Source organism: Lontra canadensis, unplaced genomic scaffold (genome assembly GCF_010015895.1).
Source record: "Lontra canadensis isolate GAN:19392208 unplaced genomic scaffold, GSC_riverotter_1.0 scaffold8, whole genome shotgun sequence".
In the NCBI taxonomy this organism is placed as follows: Eukaryota; Metazoa; Chordata; class Mammalia; order Carnivora; family Mustelidae; genus Lontra; species Lontra canadensis.
Window position 1 is genome coordinate 16,099,485 of NW_022631002.1, and position 27,638 is coordinate 16,127,122.

At 44.2% G+C, this 27,638-nt stretch overlaps 1 protein-coding gene and 1 pseudogene across 1 annotated transcript; both read left to right on the top strand.

Annotated features, from left to right (window-relative positions):
* Positions 1-909: 909 nt before the first annotated feature.
* Positions 910-21,002, top strand: LOC116865497 (annotated as a pseudogene).
* On the top strand, positions 20,973-27,459 carry NQO1 (NAD(P)H quinone dehydrogenase 1). Its single transcript, XM_032854061.1, has 6 exons — positions 20,973-21,086; positions 22,228-22,392; positions 22,503-22,633; positions 24,724-24,837; positions 25,524-25,625; positions 26,562-27,459. Exons 1-6 carry the CDS (start codon positions 21,083-21,085, stop codon positions 26,865-26,867), a joined length of 822 nt encoding a protein of 273 aa, XP_032709952.1. The 5' UTR covers positions 20,973-21,082; the 3' UTR covers positions 26,868-27,459.
* Positions 27,460-27,638: the final 179 nt, after the last annotated feature.

Genomic DNA, 27,638 nt, shown 5'->3' on the forward strand with positions numbered 1-27,638 from the left:
GTACCCTAACTTTTTTCTTAAACAAATAGTAGTAGGGGCACTTGGCTGGCTCAGTAAAATCAATCCATATCCATGCATAGAGATCTTCCTTGTTTTTATCACTCTGTCATGAAAAGCTACGAGTTCAAGCAGTTCATCATGTTACAGGCTCTGGGTTGAGTATGTAATCCACGTTCATCCATTTACTGGGCAGGACATTCATTGTTTACGAGATGTAGGATCTGTGAACAGCAGTCATCCTCTACATGAGATTAAATGCCTTAAAGTCACATAGCTTGTGAGTGTCCAGCCCAAGATTTCAGCTTAGTCTGTCTGCTTTTATGCAACAAATGGACGAATAGAGACCATAAGAAACAGGGTGAACACTGGCTCTCCTGCCCTCCACCTCTGTGAAGCTCACTGAAGGCGCGGACTTACAGGCTGGCCGCCCCCCCTGCACCCCCCCCCTGCTGCTGTCCAGGGTGCTGGAGGAAAGGGCCGTAGGGGCAAGATCCTGTGAGAGTCTGTTTCTATTTCTCCTCATACTGTTAGACTTCGAGAAAAGCAGGGGGTAGTGTTAACACCCATGTGCCCAACATAGAGGTCAATTTTAGGCAACTAACTTGAACAATGGAAACCTGAGTCAGGTAGAAGGACCTTTAGGGACACGCAACCCCAGACCATCTCACCCCACCCCCGCCACTACATACAAACAGGCCCATCAGGTGACCCACCAGGAAATATCCCTAAGTCCCAGCTGAACAATAGGTTACTTATACTCAGACACAGATACCAAAAAAGGAAAATTCCATACTTTCCCAAAAGGCTGCTCTGGTCCCACCCAGCAAAGAAAACCTCAGAAGGATGTTTCTCACAGCTCACAGGCCAGAGCTAGTACTGTGGCCCCACCCACCCAGACAGGACCAGGAAATGCATTCCAGTCAACAGCTGGAAGGTAGGATGTTAGAAATACTTGGTGAATAGCCATTAGTAACAACCACAAAGTGTAGAGATGCATACAAGTGGCTTTGAAATAAACTTGGGAGGGGCGCCTGGGTGGCTCAGTGGGTTAAGGCCTCTGCCTTCGGTTCAGGTCATGACCCCAGGGTCTTGGGATCGAGTCCCACATTGGGCTCTCTGCTCAGCGGAGAGCCTGCTTCTTCCTCTCTCTCTGCCTATCTCTCTGCCTGTTTCTCTGCCTACTTGTGCTCTCTCTCTCTCAAGTAAATAAAACAAAAACTTAAAAAAAAACTTGGGAGCAGGAACAATAGGATAAAATGTTCTAAGTTTGTGCACAGCAGGCTGTTAATTCCAACATTTAGGCCGTTAGGACTTGAAGTTTTAAAAGTTTAGGAACTTTTATCTAAGTTATCCTTGAAAGTTTTGATTGCTAGTTCAGGACATGTGAAACTCATATTTAACCCATATACTACTGGCAACCTTGATTGACACTTTTAGTTATTAATAATTAATAAGAGTTCTGAGATAGGGAAATGGAAGGACTCCATAAAAATCTGCTCTTTGCTCCTTTTCTTGCTTCTATTCTTGCCAGGACCTGCACCCCTACCCCACTTTTACACAAGACTCAGAATGTCCTCCTTATAAGGGATAAAGAGTTAATGATTTCTCTAGAGTCGATAACATCTAAGGAAGGGCCAGATGAGAGGGACCCCACAAAGCCATGTGCATATTCCAGACCACCGGGGCCAGACATCTCGATGCCAAGACCCTTTGCCTCCAAGGAAGAACACCTGGGCTCCCGTCTTTGTTCTAACAGGTTCCTGGATGCCTTGGAGCACACGTACACTGGACGACTATCCTCCCATTTGAACAAAGAGGAGACTCCTGCTCCTTTCCTTTCTGAGTCTCCCAGACACATCATCTGTATCTGTTCCTATCTCCAATAAGCTCTGTGGACTCGCATTTGATTTCTCTCCTGCATGAAGCCAAGGACCCTCTTGTCTAGTACTGCAGGACCCCCTCTGGGTCCCTGGATCAAGAGTGCCAGCATCAGTTCGATACAACTATCTTCTTTAAAGCAAGATCAGTTAATAGCAGTGTTAGTGACATTCTCCAAACACTTCCTAGGAAAGAGTACCACTGTAACCCACCATCAAGCAGCAAATGCAAAACCCTGGAACCTCTGGAAGTACAGCCCCCACATGTACTAGTTATTTTCACCCCACTACATGTGGACAGGGGGATAGCTATAGTGGAAATGATTGCCATGTCTAGCTCACTGTGTTTGTGTGTTCATGAGTTTGGAGGTAAATTCTCATCAATGCAACCTTTCTGGATTATTAAGACAACAATGAGACTGTAATTCTGGGACCCATGATGACACGGAGTATGGTGAACATTTACCACACTGTAGTAATGAGCTGTTCACAGGTCTGCAAACTTGGGAACTGGGTGGGGTTTATTTTTCTACACCCTTTGTGAGGCTCATAGCCAGGTTCTTGAATGATGTTTCATAAATGCTTGTAGGATTGAGTGCATGACTCACACCAGTCTGGAAAAAATGATCCAGAGACAAGGAATGCTTTTCCCTAACTTTTCTGGTAGTTTGCTCTTGGAAATTATAGATGAGTTCCCTCCCCCTGAAGGTGTTTGTGCCAGAACTGAAGAGTTACTAGTGGGACAAAAAGGATCAAGCATTGAAAATGGAGTCCCTTCTATACTTTATATTTCTTCAAAGATTTTATTTATTTGACAGAGAGAGACACAGTGAGAGAGGGAACACAAGCAGGGGGAGTGTGAGAGGGAGAAGCAGGTTTCCCACTGAGCAGGGAGCCTCATGAGGGGCTCGATCCCAGGACTCGGGAATCACGACTTGAGCCGAAGGCAGATGCCCAATGACTGAGCCACCCAGATGCCCTCATTCTATACTTTAAACTCTGTGATCTGACATCAGAACTCAATTTGCTCTATTGGATAATACCTCTCCACAACACATGCATGCTATTTCAAGAGAAATTTCAGTTTACACATAGCGGTCTAAGCCCAGTAGAGAATGGCCTGACACAACATATAACATGACAAAGTTCCAGCAGAACACACGGGAACATAGAAGTCCAACCTAACCGTGCAGGTTCCACACCCTCGTGACTGGGGCCGGGGGACAAGAGGGGAGGAGGTTTACAGCAGAAGAATCATTAATTCCCTAATACCAAAGGCCTGTTCCCTCCAGGGGTATCTGGCTGGTAGCCATGGGAGCCACTGAGGACGACAGATGCCCGGGTCCCCAGGCAGGCCTGTGTGGCCCAGCTCTGCTGCACCAAGTCCCGCATCCACAGCAAGGGGCTTTGGGGACTTCTTATGCTAAAAAGGAGGCACCCTCATGGAGGCAGCCACCTGCTAAGGTGACTAATGAAGCTGTTTGTGTTCTTTCATTGGGAGGAGGATGGGGGACTCCTGAGATTTCTCCTACCTCTGCTTTTTTATTTCTAGATAATGAAGACCATCAGCGCTGGCTGCTCCCTGATGATGTGGGAGAGACCTTGAGGACACGGTTTTAAGTCAACACGTAATGCTGTTACCTACATACTCCAGGGAAAAGTCTGCTCAGAGAACCCCTGGGAACTGTACAATTTTTAAACTGACAGCAAATTAAAGCTGGAGGGACCTTTAGGGTGATGCAGCTGAAACCTGTGTTGTTACAGATACAACCAGGGCTCAAAAAGAGCACTGGAAGCTGATCTGGAGCTGGACTCAAGAATTCTGACTCTAGGGGCGCCTGGGTGGCTCAGTGGGTTAAAGCCTCTGCCTTTGGCTCAGGTCATGATCCCAGGGTTCTGGGATCGAGCCCCGCATCGGGTTCTCTGCTCAGCAGGGAGCCTGCTTCACCCCCCCCACCTGCCTCTCTGACTACTTGTGATCTCTGTCAAATAAATAAATAAACTCTAAAAAAAACAAAAAAATAATTCTGACTCTAATTCTGAGGGCAAGTGAGGGCTAGAAGCTTCCTCTGGAATCAGAGGGCCCGAGTTCAAATTCTGAACTACACCACTAACTAGCTGTAGAGCCATGGACAAGCCATATTACCACTTGGTTCATCAGTTTCCCTATCTCTAAAATGAGGCTTTTATTCCCTAATCACATCATACATGAAATTACTGCAAAGCAGATTGCAGATCTAAATATAAGAGCTAAAACTGTAAAACTCACAGATTTAAAAAAAAAAAAAGTATAAATCTAGGGTTAGACAATGATTTCTTAGGACACCAAAGCAGAAGTGATAAAAGGATCATAAGTTAGACTTCATCAAAATTAAATATGTGGTTTAAAAGACACCACTGAGAAAATAAAAAGATAACCCAAGGAATAGGATCAAATATTCACAAATCATGTATCTGATAAGGAATTTGTATAAAAGAGGCTCCTAGCTGGCTCGTGGTAGAGTGTGTGACTCTTGAAATCAGGGTTGTGAGTTCAAGTCCCATGTTGGGTGTAGAGATTACTTTAAAGGAAGGAAGGAACGAATGAATGAACGAGCTTGTATAAAGAACCCTTACAATTCAGTAATAAAAAAGACAATCTAATTTTAAAATATGCAAAGAAAATGATTAAACATTTCTCCAAAGAAGATATATAAATGTCCAAGAATAACATGAAAAAATGTTGACTATCACCAGTCATTTGGAAAATGCAACTCAAAACCACAATGAGATACCACTTCACACACACAGTGGGATGGTTATAATAAGTGAGACAACAGCAAGTGTAGGTGAGGAGAAATTCTAACACTCCTACTTTGCTGGTAGGAATGTAAAATAGTACAGCTACCTTGGAAAAGAGTTTGGCAGTTTCTCTGATGTTAAACATCATGTAACCAGCAACTCTCTCCCTGGACATCCACCCAAGAGAAATAGAAACACATGAAAACTTAGCACATGTGTTCATAGTAGCATTATTCATAATAGCAAAAGGTGGTAACCACCCAAATGTCCACCAACTGATGAGAGGATAAACAAAATGTGGTTCATCCGTACAATGGAATATTAATCAGTCATAAAAACAAATGCAGTACTGTTATCTGCTACAACATGGATGAACCTTGAAAACATTAGGTGAAGTGAAAGAAGATAGTTAAAAAGACCACATTATGTATACCATTTGTATGAGATGCCTGGGATGGGCAAATCCATAGAAACAGAAAGATTAGTTTTTGCCTAGGACCAAAGAGTAGGACAGGCAGGAGAAATGGAGATGCTAATGGGTACAAGGTTTCTTTGTGGAGTAATGAAAATGTTCTAAGATCAGATTACTGTGACCATTGCAAAACCCTATACATTTATTAAAAGCCACTATACTCTCCCCTTTAAATGGGTGAGTTTCAAGTCTTATATATCTCAAATCTATTTTTTTAAAGATTTTATTTATTTATTTGACAGAGAGAGATCACAAGTAGGCAGAGAGGCAGGTAGAGAGAGAGGGGGAAGCAGGCTCCCTGCTGAGCAGAGAGCCCGATGTGGGGCTTGATCCCAGGACCCTGGGATCATGACCTGAGCCGAAGGCAGAGGCTTTAACCCACTGAGCCACCCAGGCGCCCCTCAAATCTATTTTTATTTTTTATTTTTATTTTTTTTTTTTTTAAAGATTTTATTTATTTATTTAACAGACAGAGATCACAAATAGGCAGAGAGGCAGGCAGAGAGAGAGGAGGAAGCAGGCTACCCGCTGAGCAGAGAGCCCGATGTGGGGCTCGATCCCAGGACCCCGGGATCGTGACCTGAGCTGAAGGCAGAGGCTTTAACCCACTGAGCCACCCAGGCGCCCCTCAAATCTATTTTTAAAATGAGAATTATAATAGCACTTCCCTCAAAGTGCTGTGTGGAGAATTAGCATGAGTTAATACATGTAAATGTATTCAGAACAGGTCTTGCTGCCTGGTCAGTAAATTAGTGATCATTACTTCCTATTCTGTAGGGGAAAAGGAATAAATTCTGTTGACTTTTCTTACAGGAAGGAGTAATAAAGTTAGAAGAATTGTCCATTGTTAAGTACAGCATGACATATTCTGATCACTTAGAAAAGCACAAATTAATACATAATACTATGGTTTCCATAGTAGTATACAAGTTCACGTAAAAGTATAGAATAATGTCATAATGGGATTATTCTTGTAATATTTATCTGGACAAAATGTCACAACACTGAGAATAAAAACATCTCAAGTACTTAGAGAGAAAAAAACAGGGAGGAATTAGGAAGTAGATGATATCAGATTGTCCACATCCACCATAAAATCCTACACACAATTAGTCAGATATTACAATATTTGATATTACAATATTTGATATTACAATATCAATTTGATATTACAATATCAATTTGATAATCATATTGATAATTGAATTGTAATATCAATTTGATATTACAATATCAAAAAACTTACCTTCCATATATCCTTTGTTAGCAAACTATTAGAAAATGTAATCTGGGAGGTGGGGGGATTAGGACAGTAAACCAAAGAGAATACACGGACTCCAGCATAAGAGAGAAGCCCTCAGAAAGATACCTCTGCAGCAAACCTCAGAGAGCGATCAGCCTGGACTGAAACAGAGGACTTCCAGAACTATTCCCAGAAGAATAGAAGGGGTATAACTGATGAGTCTGACCAAGTGAAAATTAGCATTCATGGTGTGCTTATCTTTGTTTTACACATTTAAAAAAAAAAAGAGTTTATTTATTTGACACAGAGAGCAAGCAGAAGAGAGCACAGGCAGGGGGAACAGTAGAGGGAGAGAAAGAAGCAGGTTCCCAGCAGAGCAGGGAACCCGATGCAGGCTCAAACCTAGGACCCTGAAATCATCACCTAAGCCAGTGGAGAGAGGGCAGGGGCAGGCAGGGAACAGAGGGAGAGTGTAAACAGAGTCCTCACTGAGCAGAGAGCCAGACATGGGGCTACACAGGGCTACACTGGGCTCAATCCCATGACCCTGAGGTCCCAGCCGAGCCACCCTGGCACCCCAAGATTTTAAAGTAATCTCTATACTCAATGTGGGGCTCAACTCACAATCTCAAGATCAAGAATTCCACTCTCCACCAACCGAGTCGGCCAGGCACCACTGTTTTTCATAATTTCTTTTTTTTTTTTAAAGATTTTATTTATTTATTTGACAGAGAGATAAATAGCGAGAGAGGGAACACAAGCAGGGGGCATGGGAGAGGGAGAAGCAGAACTCCTGTTGAGCAAGGAGCCCAATGTGGGGCTCGATTCCAGGACCATAGGATCATGACCTGAGCTGAAGGGAGATGCTTAACAACTGAGCCATTCAGGCTCCCCTGTTTTTTCACAATTTCAATGGAAGGTTTAGGAAAAGTAGAGTGTTTATGGTATAGAAAACTAATGAGGAAAAGAGGCAATTGTTAACTCTAGGTAAACAAGAAGTTGAAGAAAGAAAATGATCATAATTCACTATTTGGCTCATTACCGTAATAGCATAAACCCTAAATACTGATTTGGCCAATTTTTTTTATATTGCCATATTGGGAGAATAGAAGGAGGAAAGATGGTAGACAGTATCAAAGTTCTAGTCCTCGCCTTTCATAATATCAAGCCAATAGATAAGGTCTTAAAATAATGAACCACAGGGTGCCTGGCTATTTTGTGTCTGTCAACAGATGAGTGGATAAAGGAGACATTCACATACACAGCTGGGCATTATTCAGACATGAGAAAGGAGATCCCACCATTTTTGACAAGATGGGTGGACCCTGAAGGCATTATGCTAGGGAAAGTAAATCCAAGAGAGAAGAACAAATACTATGGGATATCACTCATGTGTGGAATCTAAAAAATACTAAACCAGAGTAGAATGGTGGTTCTCAGTTGGGGGTGGGGAGTTGGGGAGACATTTAAGGGTACAAACTTATCACTAGAAGTAAGTTCTAGAGCTCTAAGGGCAACATGGTGACTAAAGTCAACAATACTATATGACAAACTTCCAGGTTACCAAGATACTAAATCTTAACTGGTTTTCAACACAAAAAGGAAGAGATAAGTATGTGACTTGAAAAGGGTGTTAGCTAATATTGTAGCAATCATATTGCAATACAAAAATGTATCAAACCGGGGCGCCTGAGTGGCTCAGTGGGTTAAAGCCTCTGCCTTCAGCTCAGGTCATGATCCCAGAGTCCCGGGATGGAGCCCCGCATTGGGCTCTCTGCTCAGCAGGGAGCCTGCTTCCCCCTCTCTCTGTCTCTGCCTGCCTCTGCCTGCTTGTAATCTCTCTCTCTCTCTCTCTCAAATAAATAAATAAATAAATGTATCAAACCAACACGGCACACCATAAGCTGACACAATGTTATATGTCAATTATATCTCAATTTAAAAAAAACAAAAACAATTTGGGGCACCTGTCTGGCTCAGTCCCTAGAGCAGATGACTCTTGAACTCTGGGTCATGAGTTTAAACCCCATGTTGGGTGCAGAGCTTACTTAAAAAAGAAAAAGAAAAAAGTAAAAAGGATGAAAGGAAACAATGTGTATGAAAACTAGATAAAGAAATAAAATGACTGATTATTCCAGAATGAGAAAAAGTGGGAATAAAACATAGGACAAAATCTGAATGGTGATTAAAAAAAAAAAACAGGATTTGTGAAAAAGGTATGTTGGGGGGCGCCTGGGTGGCTCAGTGGGTTAAAGCCTCTGACTTCGGCTCAGGTCATGATCCCGGGGTCCTGGGATCGAGCCCCGCATCGAGCTCTCTACTCAGCAGGGAGCCTGCTTCCTCCTCTCTCTCTCTCTGCTTGCCTCTCTGCCTACTTGTGATCTCTCTGTCAAATAAATAAATAAAAAATCTTTGAAAAAAAAAAAAAAGGTATGTTGGGAAAGGAAGTCTATGTTTGGTTCAGCTAGCTAAGATTGGAAGGGATTTAAGGGTATTTGGGACTTTTTTTAATGAGATTGATTGATTTTATTTATTTGAGAGAGAGAGGGAGAACACAGGAGCAGGGGGAGTGGCAGCAGGAGAAGTAGACTCCCCGCTGATCAGGGAACCTAACCTGGAACTTGATCCCAGGATCCTAGGATCATGAGCTGAACCAAAGTCGGACCCTGAACTAACTGAGCCACCTAGGTGCCCCCTTTAATGAGTTTTCATATGGAAAATACACTGGCACAAAATTAGATTTAGTTTTCTTTCTCTTAAGAAGACAGGTTTTCTTAGATTTCTGGTCTGCTTTTTATATGTGATTGTAAAAGTTTCCTTATCATTTAGGTAATTTGCCTGGACAGCAAAGATTTTGGGTCTTCTCACAACAAAGTAAACATCTGTACTTGCCTTTAACATATATTGTCACTTTGGTTAAGTAGGTAATTCCACATTATTTCCTAGTATTTATTTATTTAGTAGAGAGCAAGTGAAAGCCAGGGAAGAGAGGAAAAAAAAAAAAAACTCGAGGAGGTTCCATGATCATCGCAGAGCCTGACACAGGGCTCGATCTTAGGGACCTTGAGATCACGACCTGAGCTGACATCAAGAGTTAGACACTTAACTGACTGAGCCAACCAGGTGCCCCTGATCTATATCCTATCTAATCAAATGTACAAACCATTTGACATTTTCTTCAAATAAAATTCTTTTTTTTTTTAAAGATTTTATTTATTTATTTGACAGAGATCACAAGTAGGCAGAGAAGCAGTCAGAGAGAGATAGGAGGAAGCAGACTTTCCGCTGAGCAGAGAGCCCGATGTGGGGCTCGATCCCAGGACCCTGGGATCATGACCTGAGCCGAAGGCAGAGGCTTTAACCCACTGAGCCACCCAGGTGCCCCTTCAAATAAAATTCTAAATGGGATCTTTTGATCTCAAACTAACTTAGAGGTTTACCAGATGTTCCCTGGGAAAGCTAAAGGATTTCCCTCTCACCTACAAAGATGTTAAAATAATAACATTTCTTTGGTATATTAAATCACCCAGCAAGCATTATCAAATAAGTGAGGCTAATTCTTCTTAGGTGATATTTGTACGGATGCCTATTAAGATAGGGGTTATAGAAATTGTACAAAATTCCTACAAATCTGATATGTCCTAGAACAATGTTATCATTCCAGTTATGATCTTAAAATACTGTGTATCACAGAAATAACCAAATGTCCTTGTCAATTCTATTATAATGAACTCTCATCAGATGCTTAACCATGGACATTTAATTTAATTAATTTATTTATTTGACAGAGAGAGTCACAACGAGAGAGGGAACAGAAGCAGAGGGAGTGAGAGAGGGAGAAGCAAGCTTACCGCTGAGCAGGGAGCCCGATGCAGGGCTCAATCCCAGGACCCTGGGATCTGACCTGAGCCAAAGGCAGTTGCTTAACAACTGAGCCACCCAGGCGCCCCAACCATGGACATTTTAAAATCTTTTGTCATTTACAGACAGTTCCTGTTTTACTCTGATGCTTTTGCAAAATGAAGATTCACGGGAAGGACCCTACCAAGTACTCTTGATGACTGACCCTGCTGCCCAATTGCAAAGTGTCAAACCTGGGGACACACACCTCACAGCTGAAGAAGGTGCTACCTGGTACCTGGCCCTGTGCAAAAGACAGAGACCTCAAAAAAAAAAAAAAATCTAACTGAGGAAAAAGACAAGTAACTAATGTTGCTCTGACATTGTTTCCATTCCTCCTTCCCTCTATGACCATCTTTTTCCTAATTGTTACACCATGAAGGTCTTGACGATTCTTTTGCTCACCTTTTGCCTTGCTCTGGCCTGGAAAGACGATGCCATTGTTCACCTGGCTTAGGCCACTGCAAGCTGTGTGGGGTGGGGCAGCAGGGGAGTGGGTAATGCCACCTCCAAGTAACTGTTATATTTGCCACCATACTGGTGATCTGGGAGACTTGCCTGTTATAGCTTCTCCTTGATTCCCAATGCCTTGGTTTCTCTGAAACAAAGGGCCACTTTCTATCATGTTAGGCTCCCTAATCCTGAGGGTCCCTTTCCCGGACTCTCGTTAATGACCCCAAACCAGGGAAACTCGTGTCTCTGTTCAAAGAAGGGGATACAAGGCAAGGGTAACCAGAATAAACCGCCTGTGCACTCTGCAGACCCTTCAGTTTTACTGACTGTCACCTTTCCAGTCCCTAGTCACAGATTAAAATGGGAATTACCAAGAGTCACTCATGATTCAAAATTCATTTCCTGTGGCAGATCCCTACTGTCCTGTCCTGATTAAGGTAAGTGCTAGTGAGGCTATGATCAGGCACCTCTCCCTAACTCTTGAAGATATTGCAGAATCTGCTGCTAAAGCATTAGCTGCCCTATAGAAATCCCTAATCTCTCCAGTCAACATCGTTCCTGGTAAGAGGAGAGCCCCTGATGATCTTTTAGCTGAGCAGGAGGTTTTTGTGCCATGGCCAGCACCAAGTGCTGCACTCAGGTGGACACTTGGAAGTTGAGACTCAGCTGCATAAGATTACTGAATAAGTCAGTTGGCTTTAAAAAGTACCCCTTCGACTGGGGTCTTTGACCTATTTGATTCTGATTGGCTTGGGTCTTGGGGACCATGACTCTCATGTGTACTCCAGACATTGGGCATTATCTTGCTTACAATAACCATAGCCTCCTCAGTGTGCTATATTCTCTCAAAAGCTTTAAAGGCATATTTTCTGTCCTCCATCACCAAGCAAATGATCTCCCTAAGATTAGAACATCAGTAAAGAATCCAAGAGAAGGGGCACCTGTGTGGCTCAGTGGGTTAAGCCTCTGCCTTCGGCTCAGGTCATGATCTCAGGGTCCTGGGATCGAGCCCCACATCAGGCTCTCTGCTCAGCGGGGAGCCTGCTTCCCCCTCTCTCTCTGCCTGTCTCTCTGCCTACTTGTGATCTCTGTCTGTCAAATGAATAAATAAAATCTTAAAAAAAAAAAAGAATCCAAGAGAATAACTGATTTAAAGAATGTGAACCCAATATTGTGTGACCTGTGGATTACACATAATCAACTAAGACTTCCAGAGAGTAACTGGCAATAGGACTAAAGCCTTGCATTAAAAAAAAAAAAAAAAATTCTATTTATTTATTAGAGAGAGAGAGAGAGGGCTCACGAGAGAGTGAGCATGAGCTCGGGGGGGAGGGGGCGAGGGGCAGAAGGCGAGGGGGCAGAAGGCTGAGTAGGGAGCCCCAGCAGGACTTGATCCTAAGACCCAGAGATTATGACCTGAGCCGGAGGCAGACACTTAACTGACTGAGGTACCCCTAAAACCTTGCATTTTTAAATCAGATCTCTTAGGCTGAGGGTCTAACTGAAGGGGGCAATTGCTAAAATAAGACAACAGACCCAAAATGGAGTCACTTACGCTTAGCCCTATGTTACTGAACAGACTTGTGGTTTCAGCTCACCCTGACCTAGAATCTTAAATAAATCAGTCAGGAATGGCCTGATCAGCACTAGTTAGGTAATCTACCAGATAGACCCTTCCACCACCCCCTCAAGGAAAGTAACCTCAAAAGAAACCAATCCACATTTCACAAAGTGTAACTTCCTTGTCCCCCCTCCTTTCTGCCCATAGAAGTCTTTCATTTTGTACAGCTCCTCAGACCCCCATTCTACCTGCTAGACTGGATGCTGCCTGGTTCATGAATCATTGAATAAAGCCTCTTCCAAACGTACTGAATTTTATTATTATTTTTTTAGTTTTTATTATTTTTTTCAAAGATTTTATTTCAAAGATTTTATTTATTTATTTGACAGAGAGTGAGGACAAGTAGGGGGAACAGCAGGCAGAGGGAGAGAGAGAAGCACGTTTCCCGCTGAGCAGGGAGCCCAATGTAGGTCTTAATTCCAGGACCCTGGGATCACGACCGTGGCCGAAGGCAGACTCTTAATGACTAAGGCACCCAGGTGCCCCTTAATTTTATTTTTTTAACAGAATAAAGAATGAATTGGTATTAAGTGAATGTTCATTTTTCTCTAGGCTCAACATGGCTTGGCTTGGCACTGCTACTAATCTTTAATATCTATATATACATATATAGATATATACACATATATATATATATATATATATTTAAGATTTTGTTTATTTATTTATTTGACAGAGAGAGAGCACACACATGCAGGGGGAGAAGCAAAGGGAGAGGGAGAAGCAGGCTCTCTACTGAGCAAGGAGCCCAGTGTGGGGTTTGATCCCAGAACCCTGGGATCATGACCTAAACCCAAGGCAGAGGCTTAACTACTGAACCACCCAGGCGCCCCTAACATTTTTGTATTTTGTCTATCATCACTTTGTTTTCTGCAAAATGATTTTCAAAAACATTGTGTTAAAGAATTATTTATCAGGGTGTCTGGCTGGCCCACTCGGTGGAGTGCGTAACTCTCAATCCCCACATTGGGTATACAGATTACTTAAAAAATAAAACCTTAAAAAAGGAAAAAAACAGACTTAAAAGACAGTTATTTATCTTGATTATTGAGTTTTTTAGCACACCCTTAAATTTTACAAACCCTACCCTAAGGATGTTACTTTTCATTTCTAATTTTTTCTGATGGTTACACTTTATTTTTTTATTATTTTTTAAAGATTTTTATTTATTTGACAGAGAGAGATCACAAGTAGCCAGAAAGGCAGGCAGAGAGAGAGAGGCTGAGCAGAGAGCCTGATACGGGACTCAATTCCAGGACCCTAAGATCATGACCAGAGCTGAAGGCAGAGGCTTAACCAACTGAGGCACCCAGGCACCCCTGATGGTTACACTTTAAAGTTCTATTTCTTCATCCTTCCCCTTTGGTAGTACAGGCATTCCTCGGAGATATTGCAGGTTTGGTTGCCGACAAGCACAATAAATTAAATCACATCAGTTTTTTGGCTTCCTAGTGTGTATAAAAATTATGTTTACCCCACACTTACTCTAGTAATTGTACAATAGCATTATGTCTAACAATGTGCATACCTTAATTTAAAAATCCTTCATTATGTGTGTGTTTTAAGATTTTATTTACTTATTTGAGAGAGAGAGCGAGGGAGCAAAAGCAGGGTAAGGGCAGAGGGAGAAGTAGGCTCTCCGGTGAGCAAGTGGCGGGAAGCACAGCTTGATCTCCAGTGTCCAGGATCATGACCTGAGTGAAGGCAGGCATTTAACAGACTGAGCCACTGGGGGTGACGTGTGTGTGTGTGTGTGTGTGTGTGTGTGTGTGTGTGTGTGTGGTGGTGTGGGGGAGTGATATAGTTCATTGTTAAAAAATGCTAATCATCTGAGCTTTCAGGGAGTTATCATTGATCACAGATCAACACACCAAATATAATGAAAAGATTTGAAATACTGCCAAGAATTACCAAAATGTGTCACAGAAACAAAACGAGTAAATGCCAGTGGACAAAGGGTGTCCTCAGATTTGTTCCAAGCGAGGTTGCCACAAATATTCAATTCATTAAAAAAAAAAAAAATCAGTATCTGCAAAGCAGACTAAAACAAGCACAATAAAACCTGTAGGATTAAGACTAACTTTCACTTGGTAAGGCTTGAGAATTTTTTCTGTGCTCTGTTCAGCTTCTCCAGGTAGGGCTGTGTGTAAATTCACTCCACCTTCATTTGTCTTGGCTGTTCTTAAATGCTTCCCTGTTACTGCTATCGCCCCGGGATGAGCTCCTGGGGCACAAAACCAAACCAATCCCGGATTCTGAAGAGAAGGGGTTGGCACCAAGGGACATGCATCTTCCTGGACCCTGGAGGGCAGAATCTGAACCTAGCCAAGGAAGAAACGAATTCCCTTTCCCAGGAACAGGTATCCCAAGCTACCTCAGGCATCAAAATCGAAGTCCAGAGTCACAGTGACTCAGCGAATTTGAGTCTTAAGGACCACAACCCTGTACACCCTCCTCCCTGTCTGCCCCATTCCGTGCGGAGGCGCTTTCCCAAGGCTGGGAGAGGCACCAGGGCGCGCTGGGACTCCACCAGACACTGGCACCCTGGTGTCCCCAAGTGGTTTCTGGACAGAGTCCAGATGGGCATACCTCCCACCTGCACCCGGACTCTTTACCCGCGCCCTCCCGCCCCACCCCCCCGCGTCTTCAGGGCCTCCTTCTTCCAAGTCGGGGGTCCCCACTCCCGCCCCCAGACTCTCCTTCCTTCCCAGAACCGCAGCCCAGGCCCGCCCCGCCCGGCGCCCCAGGGTCCCAGAGGCCGGCTCCGCCCTGGCGGGCCCCGGTCCAGTGAACCGGGCGCGAGGAGCTATAAAGTGGCGGGCGCTCTGCACGGGGCACCCCGGAGCCCCAGCCTCTGCCTGCAGACCTGGTCTCCCATACCCGCGCCACGACTTTGCCACGGTCAGCAGCGCAGCCAATCAACGCACCACCGGAGCCCTTGCTGGTGAGTGCCTCGCCGCGCTGCGGAGCACAGGGGCCCCTGGCCCACGTTTGCTTGCGGGAGCCCCGAAGGGTTTGGAAAGCAAAGGCATTAGGATCCCGGGATAAGCCCTGACCAGAAACTGAGGGAAGGGGAACTCCTGTTTCGACCCCATAGCAAAAAAAAAAAAAAAAAACCAAAAACCAACCAGCCTTCCAGAACAGGTTGAAACCGGTCGTCCGGAGGCAAATTTGGCCCACTGGCACACCTTGTTTGGCCTTACATAACTGAAAACATTTTGGTGTAAGTTGCTACTATCCACAGTAAATATCGTTGATTTCATTTAAAAAGGTGAATTCTCTGCTTCTGGAGGAAAATTAAAAGATCCAGTGATGGCTGGAGCTGGGGAAGTTGTTCCCTTTAGTTGGATAGAGACCAGCCCCAGGCTGTCTGGCTAGGGGACAGTTTTGATTGTGACCCTTGGGAGTGACAGAGCCTCCCCTCTCCACCATCTACTTGAGGGAGACCTTATGGGTCACCCCAACTTTACCTGATGCAGGCCTGGCCTCAGAGACACCCCAGCTGCAAGGAACACCTGCAGACAGAGGGTGCTCTTTTCCCAGAAAGCCTCATTCCCAGATGGGACAGTGCTACAATTTAGGAAGCGATCTCCTCGACTGCAACAGAACTCCACCTTGCAATTTCCTTCCCTCTGAACCTCGTTCTGTTTTCTGAAAACACACATGCAGAGAATCTCATCTTGCCAAAAGCAAGTGAGGGGACGGATTTAATGTTGCGGTTGACAAACTAGGGTTAGAATCTCTGAGAAAAGGGCCGAGCCAGGGATTGGAAGCCCACCCAGAGTTTCTAGAAACCTAGGGAAGCGTCTGGGAGAGACTGCTTTGCAGCTGACAAGGTTTCCTGCATGCATCTTAGGGGTTCTACTTCATTCAAAGCTGTCCTCATGGCACCAGCACTCCCTCCTCTAATACAGGCAAGAGCCAGTTCCTGATTTTCCCATCTTACAGAACATTCTGTGCATCCAGAGCATTTGTTACAACCACGAAGTGCCTCTGACTGGCATGTACGTGCTCCTCCAGGAACCCAAGGAGCCCAGGAGGCAGAAACAGCATGCACAAACCTGATTAGAGGACCTGCCCTTATTCTATTGCTTATTCTTCTGCCAGAATGATCCTGTGGGTAATGTTCTCTTTTACTGCTAAAGATATCTGGATGTGCTTTACATTAAAACAAGGAGCCATGACCTCTTTTCTTTCTCTTCCAGCTTTATCTTCTTCTGTCGTTTAAGTTCTATGTTGGTCTTGAATGAAAGTGCCCCTTGACAGAGTATCATGCAGTCAGGAATGTTCAAGAAAACTTGGTTTTGAAAAAAAAAAAAAAAAAAGAAAGAAAACTTGGTTTTGGATTGGCCTGAGTTTGAAGGCAGAGAATTGTAGGAACGTGGTAGCCTTAGAAGAGGACAGAGGCCAAGTCCCCTGAAACAGTCGGGAGGCTTTGGCCATACACCAGAATGTATGCTCTATGGAAATATTGTGTGTTTTTGCATACTGGTGTATCCCAAATGCCTAAAGCAGTGCCCAGTGGGTAGGAGGTACTCACTCAAGCCTGGTGGAGAGGCTGAGAGGATGAGTTAGAACATGAGCATTGCACAGGGAGAGAAAAAGTTGGCTCGGGTGGATAGAGAACGCAAAAGCTGGCGGGGAAGGAACAAGGGATTTGAGAACACAGAAAAGGACAGAAACAGGGAGCGTATTTCAAGCAGGGGCTGAAATCTGAAGAGTTGCATTAACAAGGACAGGCTCAGCTGTGGGATAAGCAATGGCTTCTGTTAGGTCAATGGTGTGCCTGGCAAACAGATATGAACGTTAAATTAGAAAGCCCCATTTGTCTTTCAAACCTCTTCTGCAACGGCAGCTCCTCTGAAGCCTTTCCTCATCGGCCAGCCCTGAAATGAACGGTTTTCCTCAGGAATTTTGTCCCTCGTCTCCCCTGTCAGGCTAACGCCGTTAGTTTTCTGCGTGTCTTTCTTAGTTCCCTTCTCAGGGTAAATCCTGAGAAAATCAAGCTTGTCATACAGCTAGTTAAGTGGCAGGAAGGGCCACTGGACCCTTCAAGTCCAAAGACCGCAGGTTTGTCCATGGAAAAGGACTGGCAACGAGTGACTTGGTGTTATGATGTGGGGTAGTCATTCTCCCATTTACCCTTTCCCTCTGGCAAAGCATCACAACTACTCTGTGGACTGCAAATCAGTGTTGTGTGTGCAGAACCTTTTACAATTTTCCTACGGCGTTGTTTTCAGGAATCAATATATTCCAGATACTGAACTTCGTTGGTTCTATTTCTCGCAAATATGTCCGTCCTGTTTGTGTCTTGTCTCTCACATCGCTTGTATTTGAAGGTATCAGGCGTCCTGTAGCTAGAAGCTGATGAGCTACTCATCAGCGAAAGGGTAGATAGCCTGATTTTCTCATTTTACATGAAGTACCTTTATATTCTACTACTTAGGAAATGCTTGTTGATACTGACACTGATAAGAAGTTAATGGGGCGCCTGGGTAGCTCAGTGGGTTAGGCCTCTGCCTTTGGCTTGGGTCATGATCTCAGGGTCCTGGGATTGAGCCCTGCATGGGGCTCTCTGCTCAGCAGGGAGCCTGCTTCCTCCTCTCTCTCTCTCTGCCTGCCTCTCTGCCTACTTGTGATCTCTGTCAACTGAATAAATAAAATCTTTAAAAAAAAAAAGTTAAAAAAATATTTATATATAGGTAGGAAGCCAAGAGAGTAAAAAACTGACAAAGCAGTATTCAGTAAACACTGATATAACTAATGCAAAGTTAAGTCACAGAGCAAATGCTCGTCGGAACTTAAGGTACTCACATTTCTCCTAAGAATGGGAAGTCCTGGAGTTGATAAAAAAAAAGAAAGGCTGGGGGTAAGAGCTTGTTGAGGCAGACCCAGGAGCTCTTCCCCCGACCCCACCCCGGCCATCCAAAGCAGATAAACCACTTTCATAGCATTTAAATGCCTTATCAAACTTAAACTCTGCCACCTCGTAGTTTTCAGAGTCTGAAACGCCACGAGCAAGCATGGCGACGCAGCTCTCGCGAGGGTGGGGGGCGGGAAGCTGACGCCTGCCTGAATGTAACCCGAAGCACCTGCGCCCATTGGAGCTCCAGCCGTGGGCACAACTGTTGGGAGCGGTGAGAAACCAGGTAGTGATCCCAGTTACTAGGAGCCGTGGTGGTGGTGGGATCCTCCATTCTGTTCCATTCTCTGGCCCTTCCCCCGCTGCTGCCTGCATGCGGTTGTGTAGATTTATCTCTCTCTCTCCATATATATATGGAGCGTGTGTGTGTGTGTACTTTAAAAAAAAAAATAATCTCTATACTCAGCGTGGGGCTTGCAGTCTCAACCATGAGATCAAGAACCCTAACTTCCCCGACTGAGCCAGCCAGGCGCCCCTATGTCTATATATTTTAAAATTACTCCAGTTTCAGGGGCGCCTGGGTGGCTTAGTCAGTGAAGCATCTGCCTTCAGCTCAGGTTCATGCCACAGTCCTGGGATCGAGTCCCATGTCGGGCTCCCTCTGCCCCTCCTTTCACTCATTCTCTCAGTCTCTCTCTTGCTCTCACGTGTGCTCTCTCTCAAATAAATAAATAATACTCCAGTTTCACCCCTCACTATGCTAACTTTCTTGACTTGTTTGTGCCTCAGTGTTCCCATCTATATGAGGATACTCATTGTAGCTATCTCAGCATTGCCAGGACAACTGCAAAATGCAAAGCACTCCAAGCAGTGCCTAGCACATAGTAAGCACCCATTAATGGTATTCTTGCAGAGAAAGGCAAATAGTATTTCCCTTGTATGTGGAATCTAAAGACCCAAACAATGAATGAACAAACAAACAAGAAGACATATGCCCATAAATACAAAAAAACAAAGGGACTTTGCCAGAGGGGAGTGGGATGGGCAGAAGGACAAAATGGGTGAAGGGGAGTGGGAGACACGGTCTTCCAGTTATGGAATGAATAAGTCGGGGTGGGGGGCAGTGGCGGGGGGAGTGAAAGGTACTGCACAGGGAATATAATCAGTAGTGTTATAACAGTGTGGTGGGGTATGGCAGGTGGTAGCTACATTTGGGGTGAGCCCAGCCTGATGTACAGACATGCAGAATCACCGTGTTGTTCATCTGATATCAAAGTAACGTTGTGTGTCAAATATACTTCAGTTAAAATAAAGAAGGAAAAGGGGCACCTGGCTGGCTCAGTTGGAGGAGCTCGGGATTCTGGGTCGTGAGTTCGAGCCCCACCTTGGGTATAGAGATGACTTTAAAATAAATAGAACTTTGGGGCGCCTGAGTGGCTCAGTGGGTTAAAGCCTCTGCCTTCGGCTCAGGCCATGATCCCAGGGTCCTGGGATAGAGCCCTGCATCAGGCTCTCTGCTCAGCGGGGCACCTGCTTCCTCCTCTCTCTCTGCCTGCTTCTCTGTAATCTCCATCTGTCAAATAAATAAATAAAATCTTAAAAAAAAAAAAAAAAAAGCATCTGCCCTTGGCTGGGGTTGTGATCCCGGGATCCTGGGATCAAGCTCCACATCGGGCTCCCTGCTCAGCAAGGAGCCTGCTTCTCCCTCTCTCTCTCTGACCCTCCTCCCCCGTTCATACCCTCTCTCTCTCTCTAATAAATAAAATCCTAAAAAAAAAAAAAAAAAGAAATTAAAATGCTGTTCTTGTAAGACCATAGCATTCTTGTTCTAACAATTTTATTAATACAGGTCCAAGAAAAAGAAGTAAATCTTTCCCCTCTGTCTCTATCTCCCTGTCATCTCTTAGCTAAAAAAACTAACTTCCCCTCATACCTATATGCTGCAAATCTACCCACACATATATGTAGTTTCTTTCTTTGTCTTTTTTTTTTTTTTTTAAAGTAATGTTTATACCCAACATGGACCTCAAACTCACAGCTGCAGGATCTAGAGTTGCAAGCTCCGGCTGAGCCAACCAGATGCCCCTCTTTCTTTGTCTTTTATAAAAATGGGTTCACATTTACTTCATTTTATGAGCTAACAGTATATCACGGATATCTTTTTTCTGGGTGACTATATATAGTTAACTCTTAATTGTTAACAACATACTAGTCTTTGGTCTATATATACCGTAATTTATTCAAATACTCCCCATAAATAGGTTGTATCCAATTTTTGCTGATGAAAAGAATAAAACAATACACATCCTTGTTCCTGTATCCTTATGTCCCGATGCTTTTAGTCTGTAAAACAGATTCCCCAAAATGGAGAGCTAGATCAAAAATTTATGCGTTTGTTTTTTGTTTTGTTTTGTTTTTTGGAGAGAGAGTGAACAGAGAGGGAAGGTGGAGAGGGAAAAAGAATCCTAAGCAGACTCCATGCCGACATAGGGGTCGATCTCACAACCCTGAGATGGTGACTTGAGCTGAGATCAAGAGTCAGTCACTTAACCAACTGAGCCACCCAGGTGCCCCAAAGATTTATGTGTCTTTTTACAATTTTAAAAGATTCAGCCTGATTACTCTCCTCAAAGGTGGATGCAATTCGTATTCTCACCAGCAACATGCCAGTCTTCCTGCAGTCTTAATAGACCTCAGTATTCCTTGTCTTAAATTGTTTTGCGAATCTTTTTTTTTTTTTTTTTTTTTTTTTTAAGATTTTATTTATAAGTAATCTCTACACCCAACTTGGGGCCTGAACTGACAACCCTGAGATCAAGACTTGCACCCTCCACGGACTGAGCCAGCCTGGTGCCACAGCTTTGCCAATCTGATGGGTAAGTAATAATAGCTCTCTCTCTCTCTTTTTTTAAGATTTTATTTATTTATTTGACAGAGAGATCACAAGTAGGCAGAGAGGCAGGCAGAGGGGGTGGGGTAAGCAGGCTCCCTGCTCAGCAGAGAGCCTGGTGCTGGTGCGGAGCTCAATCCCAGGACCCTGAGATCATGACCTGAGCTGAAGGCAGAGTCTTAACCCACTGAGCCACCCAGACGCCCCTAATATCTCATTTTAATGTGCTTTTCCAGAGGGCACTTCCCTAAAGTGCTGGGCAGGGCACTTGCTCATTTGTTTTTTGTCATTGGCATTTTTTCCTCCTTGTATAGCAGCAGTGGCCTTATTTTTCTGTTGCATTGTTTTTTTCCGTTTATAGGCATTCTTTGGGATTTTAACCCTTTGTGATAAGAGTTGCAGATACCTTCTCCTAGCTAGTTGTCTTTTGACTTTGTTTATGGTGCCTTCTGGTACACACAAATTTTTAATTTTCATGTGGCTTTATCTGGCAAGCTTTTCCTTCATGGTTTCTGAATCTCTAGTCTTTCTTAAAAATATTCTCTATCTTGAGGTTATACAAATTCTCCCCTTAGAGCTTTACTCTGCCAGGAATTTATTGCTCTATGTTGTGTGTTTGTGGGATACTGGGAAAAAAAAAACGCACTCAAAATACGTATTGAATATAATAGACGCGCTGAAAAGTGCACAAATTCGAAGTGGCTTGTCACAGACTTGTGGGATCAGCACCCAGATGAAGAAATAGAACATTGCCAGTACCCCCAAAGCTCCTTCTCATCACTACTCTTTGACAAGGGGAACCACTATCCTGACTCCTAACACCTTATATTAGTTTTCTAAGGGGTTAATTCCATCTTTAGTAGGTGACTGAATCACCTACTGCCTAACAAAGTAGACTCTCCCTTTTTTTCTTTTAAGTTTATTTATTTATTTAGTAACCTCTATGCCCAATGTGGAGCTTGAAGTCACAACCCCAAGATCAACAGCCCCCTGCTTTGCCAACAGCGCCAGCCAGGCACCCCTGAAGCTGATTCTTGCCTTGTGGATCCTGGCTTGGCTGCCCTGCAGCTGAAGCTTTGCTTCTTGGTAACTGATTTTCTCCATATGACTTGTGTGTACCTGAGCAGCCAGAAGAGCACTGATCGTCCTGGCCCACGCAGAGAAGACATCCTTCAACTATGCCATGAAGGAGGCTGCGGTGGAGGTCTTGAAAAGGAAAGGATGGAAGGTCACTGTGTCAGACCTATATGCCATGAACTTCAATCCTGTCATCTCCAGAAAGGACATCACAGGTAGGAGCAGCTCCCTCCTTTCATGAGGTCTCTGTGGCATGTCTCAGCTGTGGGTTCTCTGGCCCTGCCTGGGCCCTTTTGGCTCCAACCTATCTTTTTCCTCGAGGCAGGCACACTGAAGGACCCAGGGAACTTTCAGTATCCTGCCGAGTCTGTTCTAGCTTACAAGGAAGGCCGTCTGAGCCCGGATATCGTGGCGGAACAAAAGAAGCTGGAAGCCGCGGACCTTGTGATTTTTCAGGTGTGGTCAGACATCAGAAGAAGTGTCGGGACACTTGAGTTCTTACTGCCCGAGCCCGGTCACCTCGTTAGCTATGTGATCCTAGGAAAGTCAGTTACCCACTTGAGTGCATTCTCTGTAAAGAACGGTGATGACTTCAAAGGTGCGCTATTACACAGATTGATAGACCCGGTGCACCTGGCCGTACTCCTCTATGGGAGGAGTGGCTACAGAAATGACACCAGAGCCTGGCACTTTTCTTCAATTAGGGATTCCTTGTGGGATTTCTCCCAGTTTGCTGTTGTCCCCCCTTTCTGCATCAGCACCCCGAGGGGTCTGCAGAGGGAAGCATGGGAGAGAGACCTCTGGGAGCCTTCCAGCTGAAGGGCCCGCTGCCCTGCTTAATGTGTTCCAGCTGCAGAGTGGGGCCTTTCTTCTCCTGGAAGCTGTCTCCCTGCTAGGCAGTCAGTACTGGACATGCATATGCTTCTTGTTAGGCCTCTATCCTGAAAATTCCAGACTGGACTCAGTGGCTTTGCTTCTCCCGGTTCTAACCAGCTTTTTGATACTAAACATGGGGTGTCTGTGACACTAGAAACAGCACAGGGAGGGTGACGCCAGCTGTGGTTTTTGCAATTATTCAATCAGCTGCAAAGAATCCAAACTTTTAGGTCTTTTATTCGACCCTCAGGCCTGCTGCTATAGATCAAAGCCACAAGCCATTAGCCAGTGTCCCGTGGAATGCCTTCTTGGGGGCGCGTATTCTGCTGCATTGTATCCTGGTGCAACCAAGGCAGCGGCAGAAGCAGCTTTCAAGTCTGCATCTCATATTTTAGAATTGGAATGGATCTTGGGGATTTTTAATTTAGCTTCTATCTCACACGAAAGTTTAATTTACTACAAGTACAACTGCGCAGGTTGTGCACTGCCAAATAGCAACCTCAAAGGGCAATGTATATACACTGCAGATTTGTAGATTTATTATAACATGTTACCAACGGATGAGAGGCAAAGTCTTACTATAGAAGAATCAGTGTACTATGAATGATAGTCTTTCAACACAGAAATAGTGTCCTGAGGAGGAACACTTTAATTCAAACCGAGGTGCCATGTGGGCTAGCCTCTCGCTCACTTTCTTCACTTCTTCACGAACAACCAGAGGAAGAATAAACTCTCAATATCCTGCAAGCCAAGCAATTCTGTTTTCAGCTCTGACTGTAGAATATTCACAGGGACCAAATCTACTTGTCTAAACAACCTACTCATTTCTCTTAAAAGCTGCAGGTCTAGCCCCTCACTGTTGCAGAGTCATAAATATAAGAAGCCTCTAGAGATTACTCAAGCCCCTCTTTCCACAAGTGAGGCACATGAGACTTAGGGAAAGTAAGGGGCTTATGGGGCAGAGGTCTTACATCACGTCAGTGGCAGAATCAGAGTGAGAACACAATCTCGTGTTCTTTCTGTTTTAAAACCCAACTCCCAGGGCGCCTGGTTGACTCAGTGGGTTAAAGCCTCTGCTTTCGGCTCTGGTCATGATCCCAGGGTCCTGGGATCAAACCCTGCATCGGGCTCTCTGCTTGGCCGGGAGCCTGCTTCCTTCTCTCTCTCTCTCTGCCTACCTCCCTGCCTACTTGTGATCTCTGTCTAAAAAATAAATAAAAACCTTAAAAAAAAAAAAAAAACCCGGGCGCCTGGGTGGCTCAGTGGGTTAAGCCGCTGCCTTCGGCTCAGGTCATGATCTCAGGGTCCTGGGATCGAGTCCCGCATCGGGCTCTCTGCTCAGCAGGGAGCCTGCTTCTCTCTCTCTCTGCCTGCCTCTCTGTCTACTTATGATCTCTCTCTGTCAAATAAATAAATAAAATCTTTAAAAAAAAAAAAACCCAACCCCCTTTGCCCTTCTCCTGTAGGTCAGTAACTATTCAAGTATCAGAGAAAGATATCAAGTCAAGGAGTGTCAAGTTGACTGACCAAGGACAATAATTTTAATGTGCTAACTCCTCTAGAAGAAATGACAAGGGCCCGACCAAGAAAGGTTTGCCTGTGACATCCCAGGCAGCAGCTAAGCACCTGAGCCACCTTCTGATCTGACCCCTTTGTCCTCTGTCCCACAGTTCCCACTGCAGTGGTTTGGAGTCCCTGCCATCCTGAAAGGCTGGTTCGAGCGAGTGCTCATAGGGGAGTTTGCTTACACATATGCTGCCATGTATGACAAGGGACCTTTCCGGGTAGGTGGATAGTTTTGCTTTCTCTATCAGCTAGATTCTGGGTCAACTCTTCTGAGGCATGGTCTTGAACAGATATGAAGAGAGATCCTGGGAGAGATGGATCAGAAAGTTTTTAGAGGTATTTAGACATGACTTTAGAACTTGCTTTAAAATAACCTGGGGAGGTGCCTCTTTAGCACAGTAGGTAGCACATCAGTCTCATAAAATAGCTCGGGAACCTAAGGGGCAAGGGTTTGAGTTATAGCTAATACTCAGAGTTGAAGCTGGGGGGGTGGTGTGTGTGTGTGGAAGCATCATTATACTATTTTCTCTACGTATGACATTTTCTGTAATAAAAATAAAAAAAGAAAGTTTATCTTTAGTTTTTTAGAGACCCAACTACTACACAAGAAATATTTTGAGGCCTCCTGGATTCCATGACTAAATACATGTGTAGCACTGCGGGGAGACAGGTAGAAACAATAGAGTTCTACTTGGGCGCCAGCAGTCCACACTGGTTTTGTAGTTCCCCCAATTTGCCACCAGTAGTATGGAGTCCTTGGCTAGCCCTGGCTGTGACTCCACTGAGTAGCTCAGTGGAGTCAATGTGCAGCTGGGCGGACTTGGGTGTTCTTTCCCAGGGGCTGTTTCGTTAACTTCCTGTCACCATGGAGCTGTGGAGGGAAACAATGACTTGCCTTTTGCAGAATAAGAAGACCGTGCTTTCCGTTACCACTGGTGGCAGCGGCTCCATGTACTCTCTGCAGGGTATCCACGGAGACATGAATATCATTCTTTGGCCAATTCAGGTTACTTTGTTTTCAATGAACCTTCGGGGGGGGGCTAATTAATTGAGGTTTCTGTGGGGTCCAGATCCTCAAGATCACTGCTGAAAATAGACCTGAGGGGTAAGGAGGAAAGCAATGTAATAATTCAGAACTCCAGGGACAGGGAGCTAGCTCCCTTTTAGGCCCTGCTTGTCTTCCCAGGCCCCCTTATTGCAAGAAAAACTTGAATTTTTCTTCCAAACATTGCTGCCTCCTAACCAAGGGCTTGTGCATGTAATCCCTAGATTCATATAGCCACGTGCCCCCATTCTCTCCAGATGACTGACCTCTCTCTCCAAGCTTCCTGGCCTTCTCCAAGTTGCTGCTACAGCCTCACAAACTCTTAGAAAATTTTAAGAAATGATTTAGTCCAGAGTGAAGTGAGAACAAAAGTGAAGAATGAGGTAGGCTTTTTTGGGGTTGGTCACTGGACTATCAAGATAATCTCTTCCAAGGAAGAGGGCTGGAGAGAAGAGCAAATGAGGTGGCCATCTGTAAGAGTGAGCCATTAATACTGGAGAATAAATTCTAAGAATCACTTACGGAGGCTCATCTGGTCAAATGGAGAGGCGGAGAAAGGAGCATCTGCGTGCCTTGGCAAGTCAGCTGCCAAGAAGCTGAAACTCCCTTATGTAATAGAACTTCCGGTATTTTTGGCAGAGGATCCCAGGCTGGCAGGGTTTCAAGGTTTTATTCATTTAAAAAGGAGCTCAGCTGAATAAGCTAACATAGGTAACAGCTAGGAATAGAGCGCAGATGAGAGAAAATAACTATGAATTGATTCTCCAGAAGGGCTCAGGTCCCCATATCGAAGTGTCTTAATGGAAAACCTAGATTAGCTTTTGTTGTTTGTATATGGCACAAGCTGTGTAGGCTTTGTTCTGTGACTCATGATTGTGTGCTTTTGTGTATCCCCAGAGTGGCACTCTCCATTTCTGTGGCTTCCAAGTCTTGGAACCTCAACTGACATACAGCATTGGGCACACTCCTATGGATGCCCGAATTCAGATCTTGGAAGGATGGAAGAAACGCCTGGAGAATATCTGGGATGAGACTCCACTGTATTTTGCTCCAAGTAGCCTCTTTGACTTAAACTTCCAGGCAGGATTCTTGATGAAAAAGGAAGTGCAGGATGAGCAGAAAAATGAAAAATTTGGCCTTTCTGTGGGTCATCATTTGGGCAAATCCATCCCAACTGACAACCAGATCAAAGCCAGAAAATGAGATTCACAAGACTTGGTTTCCTTATAAAATGTAGCAAAATTGAGGTTTCTTATTCAGACTTCCTTGACTTGCTTTAGTCCTTAAGACGGGTTTCTTTTTCCACAGGGAATGAATCGGGAACAGAATAGACTGTATTAATATATTTTTGGTTAGTTTTCTTTCTGATTATGATTGCTATCTTGGCAAAATCTGGTTAGGCTCAAGAGGCCACTTAGGTTATAAAGCAGGGCAAGAAGTAGAAAGATGCCAGACAATAATCTTTATGGTCCTCTACACGATTTAATTCCTCTTATTAGGGATACATTCTTAGGGCCAAATGTGGCAAGGCAAAATCCAACTCTTCAATGATATATTTTTCTTTTAATCACCTCTCTGTGGCTTATGGCAGAAGGGAATTGCTGAGAGAAAGAAATGACTGAATCTGTCTGACCCAAGGGACTTGTTTAGTAGTTAGTAATCTATGCTTGTTTATGGTATTGGTTTTAATTACTGCACAGTGACTAATATGCCTAATGTTTTACTCTTGCTTCAACCTCTGTTGTTTGTATACAGTACCTAGAGATACCTTCAAGTAAAAGATAATAGAAGTCTCTTTTTTATTTCTCTCTTCTAATTTAATGTCTGCAGAAATAAGCCAACACCTCTGTACACTACATCTGCTGCAATGAATGAATTCAGGAAATAGTTACTCCCGGTACTTAGCAACAGCCTTCTCCAAATAGTATTTTATTTCTGAGCTATATAACATACTGGAAGGTTTCCCTCTATCAT

Excerpts from the sequence above, each read along its gene's own strand:
- NQO1 (XM_032854061.1), top strand. Across the intron at positions 22,393-22,502 it reads CTCCAGAAAGGACATCACAG|GCACACTGAAGGACCCAGGG; the intron begins GTAGGAGCAGCT and ends TCCTCGAGGCAG. Across the intron at positions 22,634-24,723 it reads CGGACCTTGTGATTTTTCAG|TTCCCACTGCAGTGGTTTGG; the intron begins GTGTGGTCAGAC and ends TCTGTCCCACAG.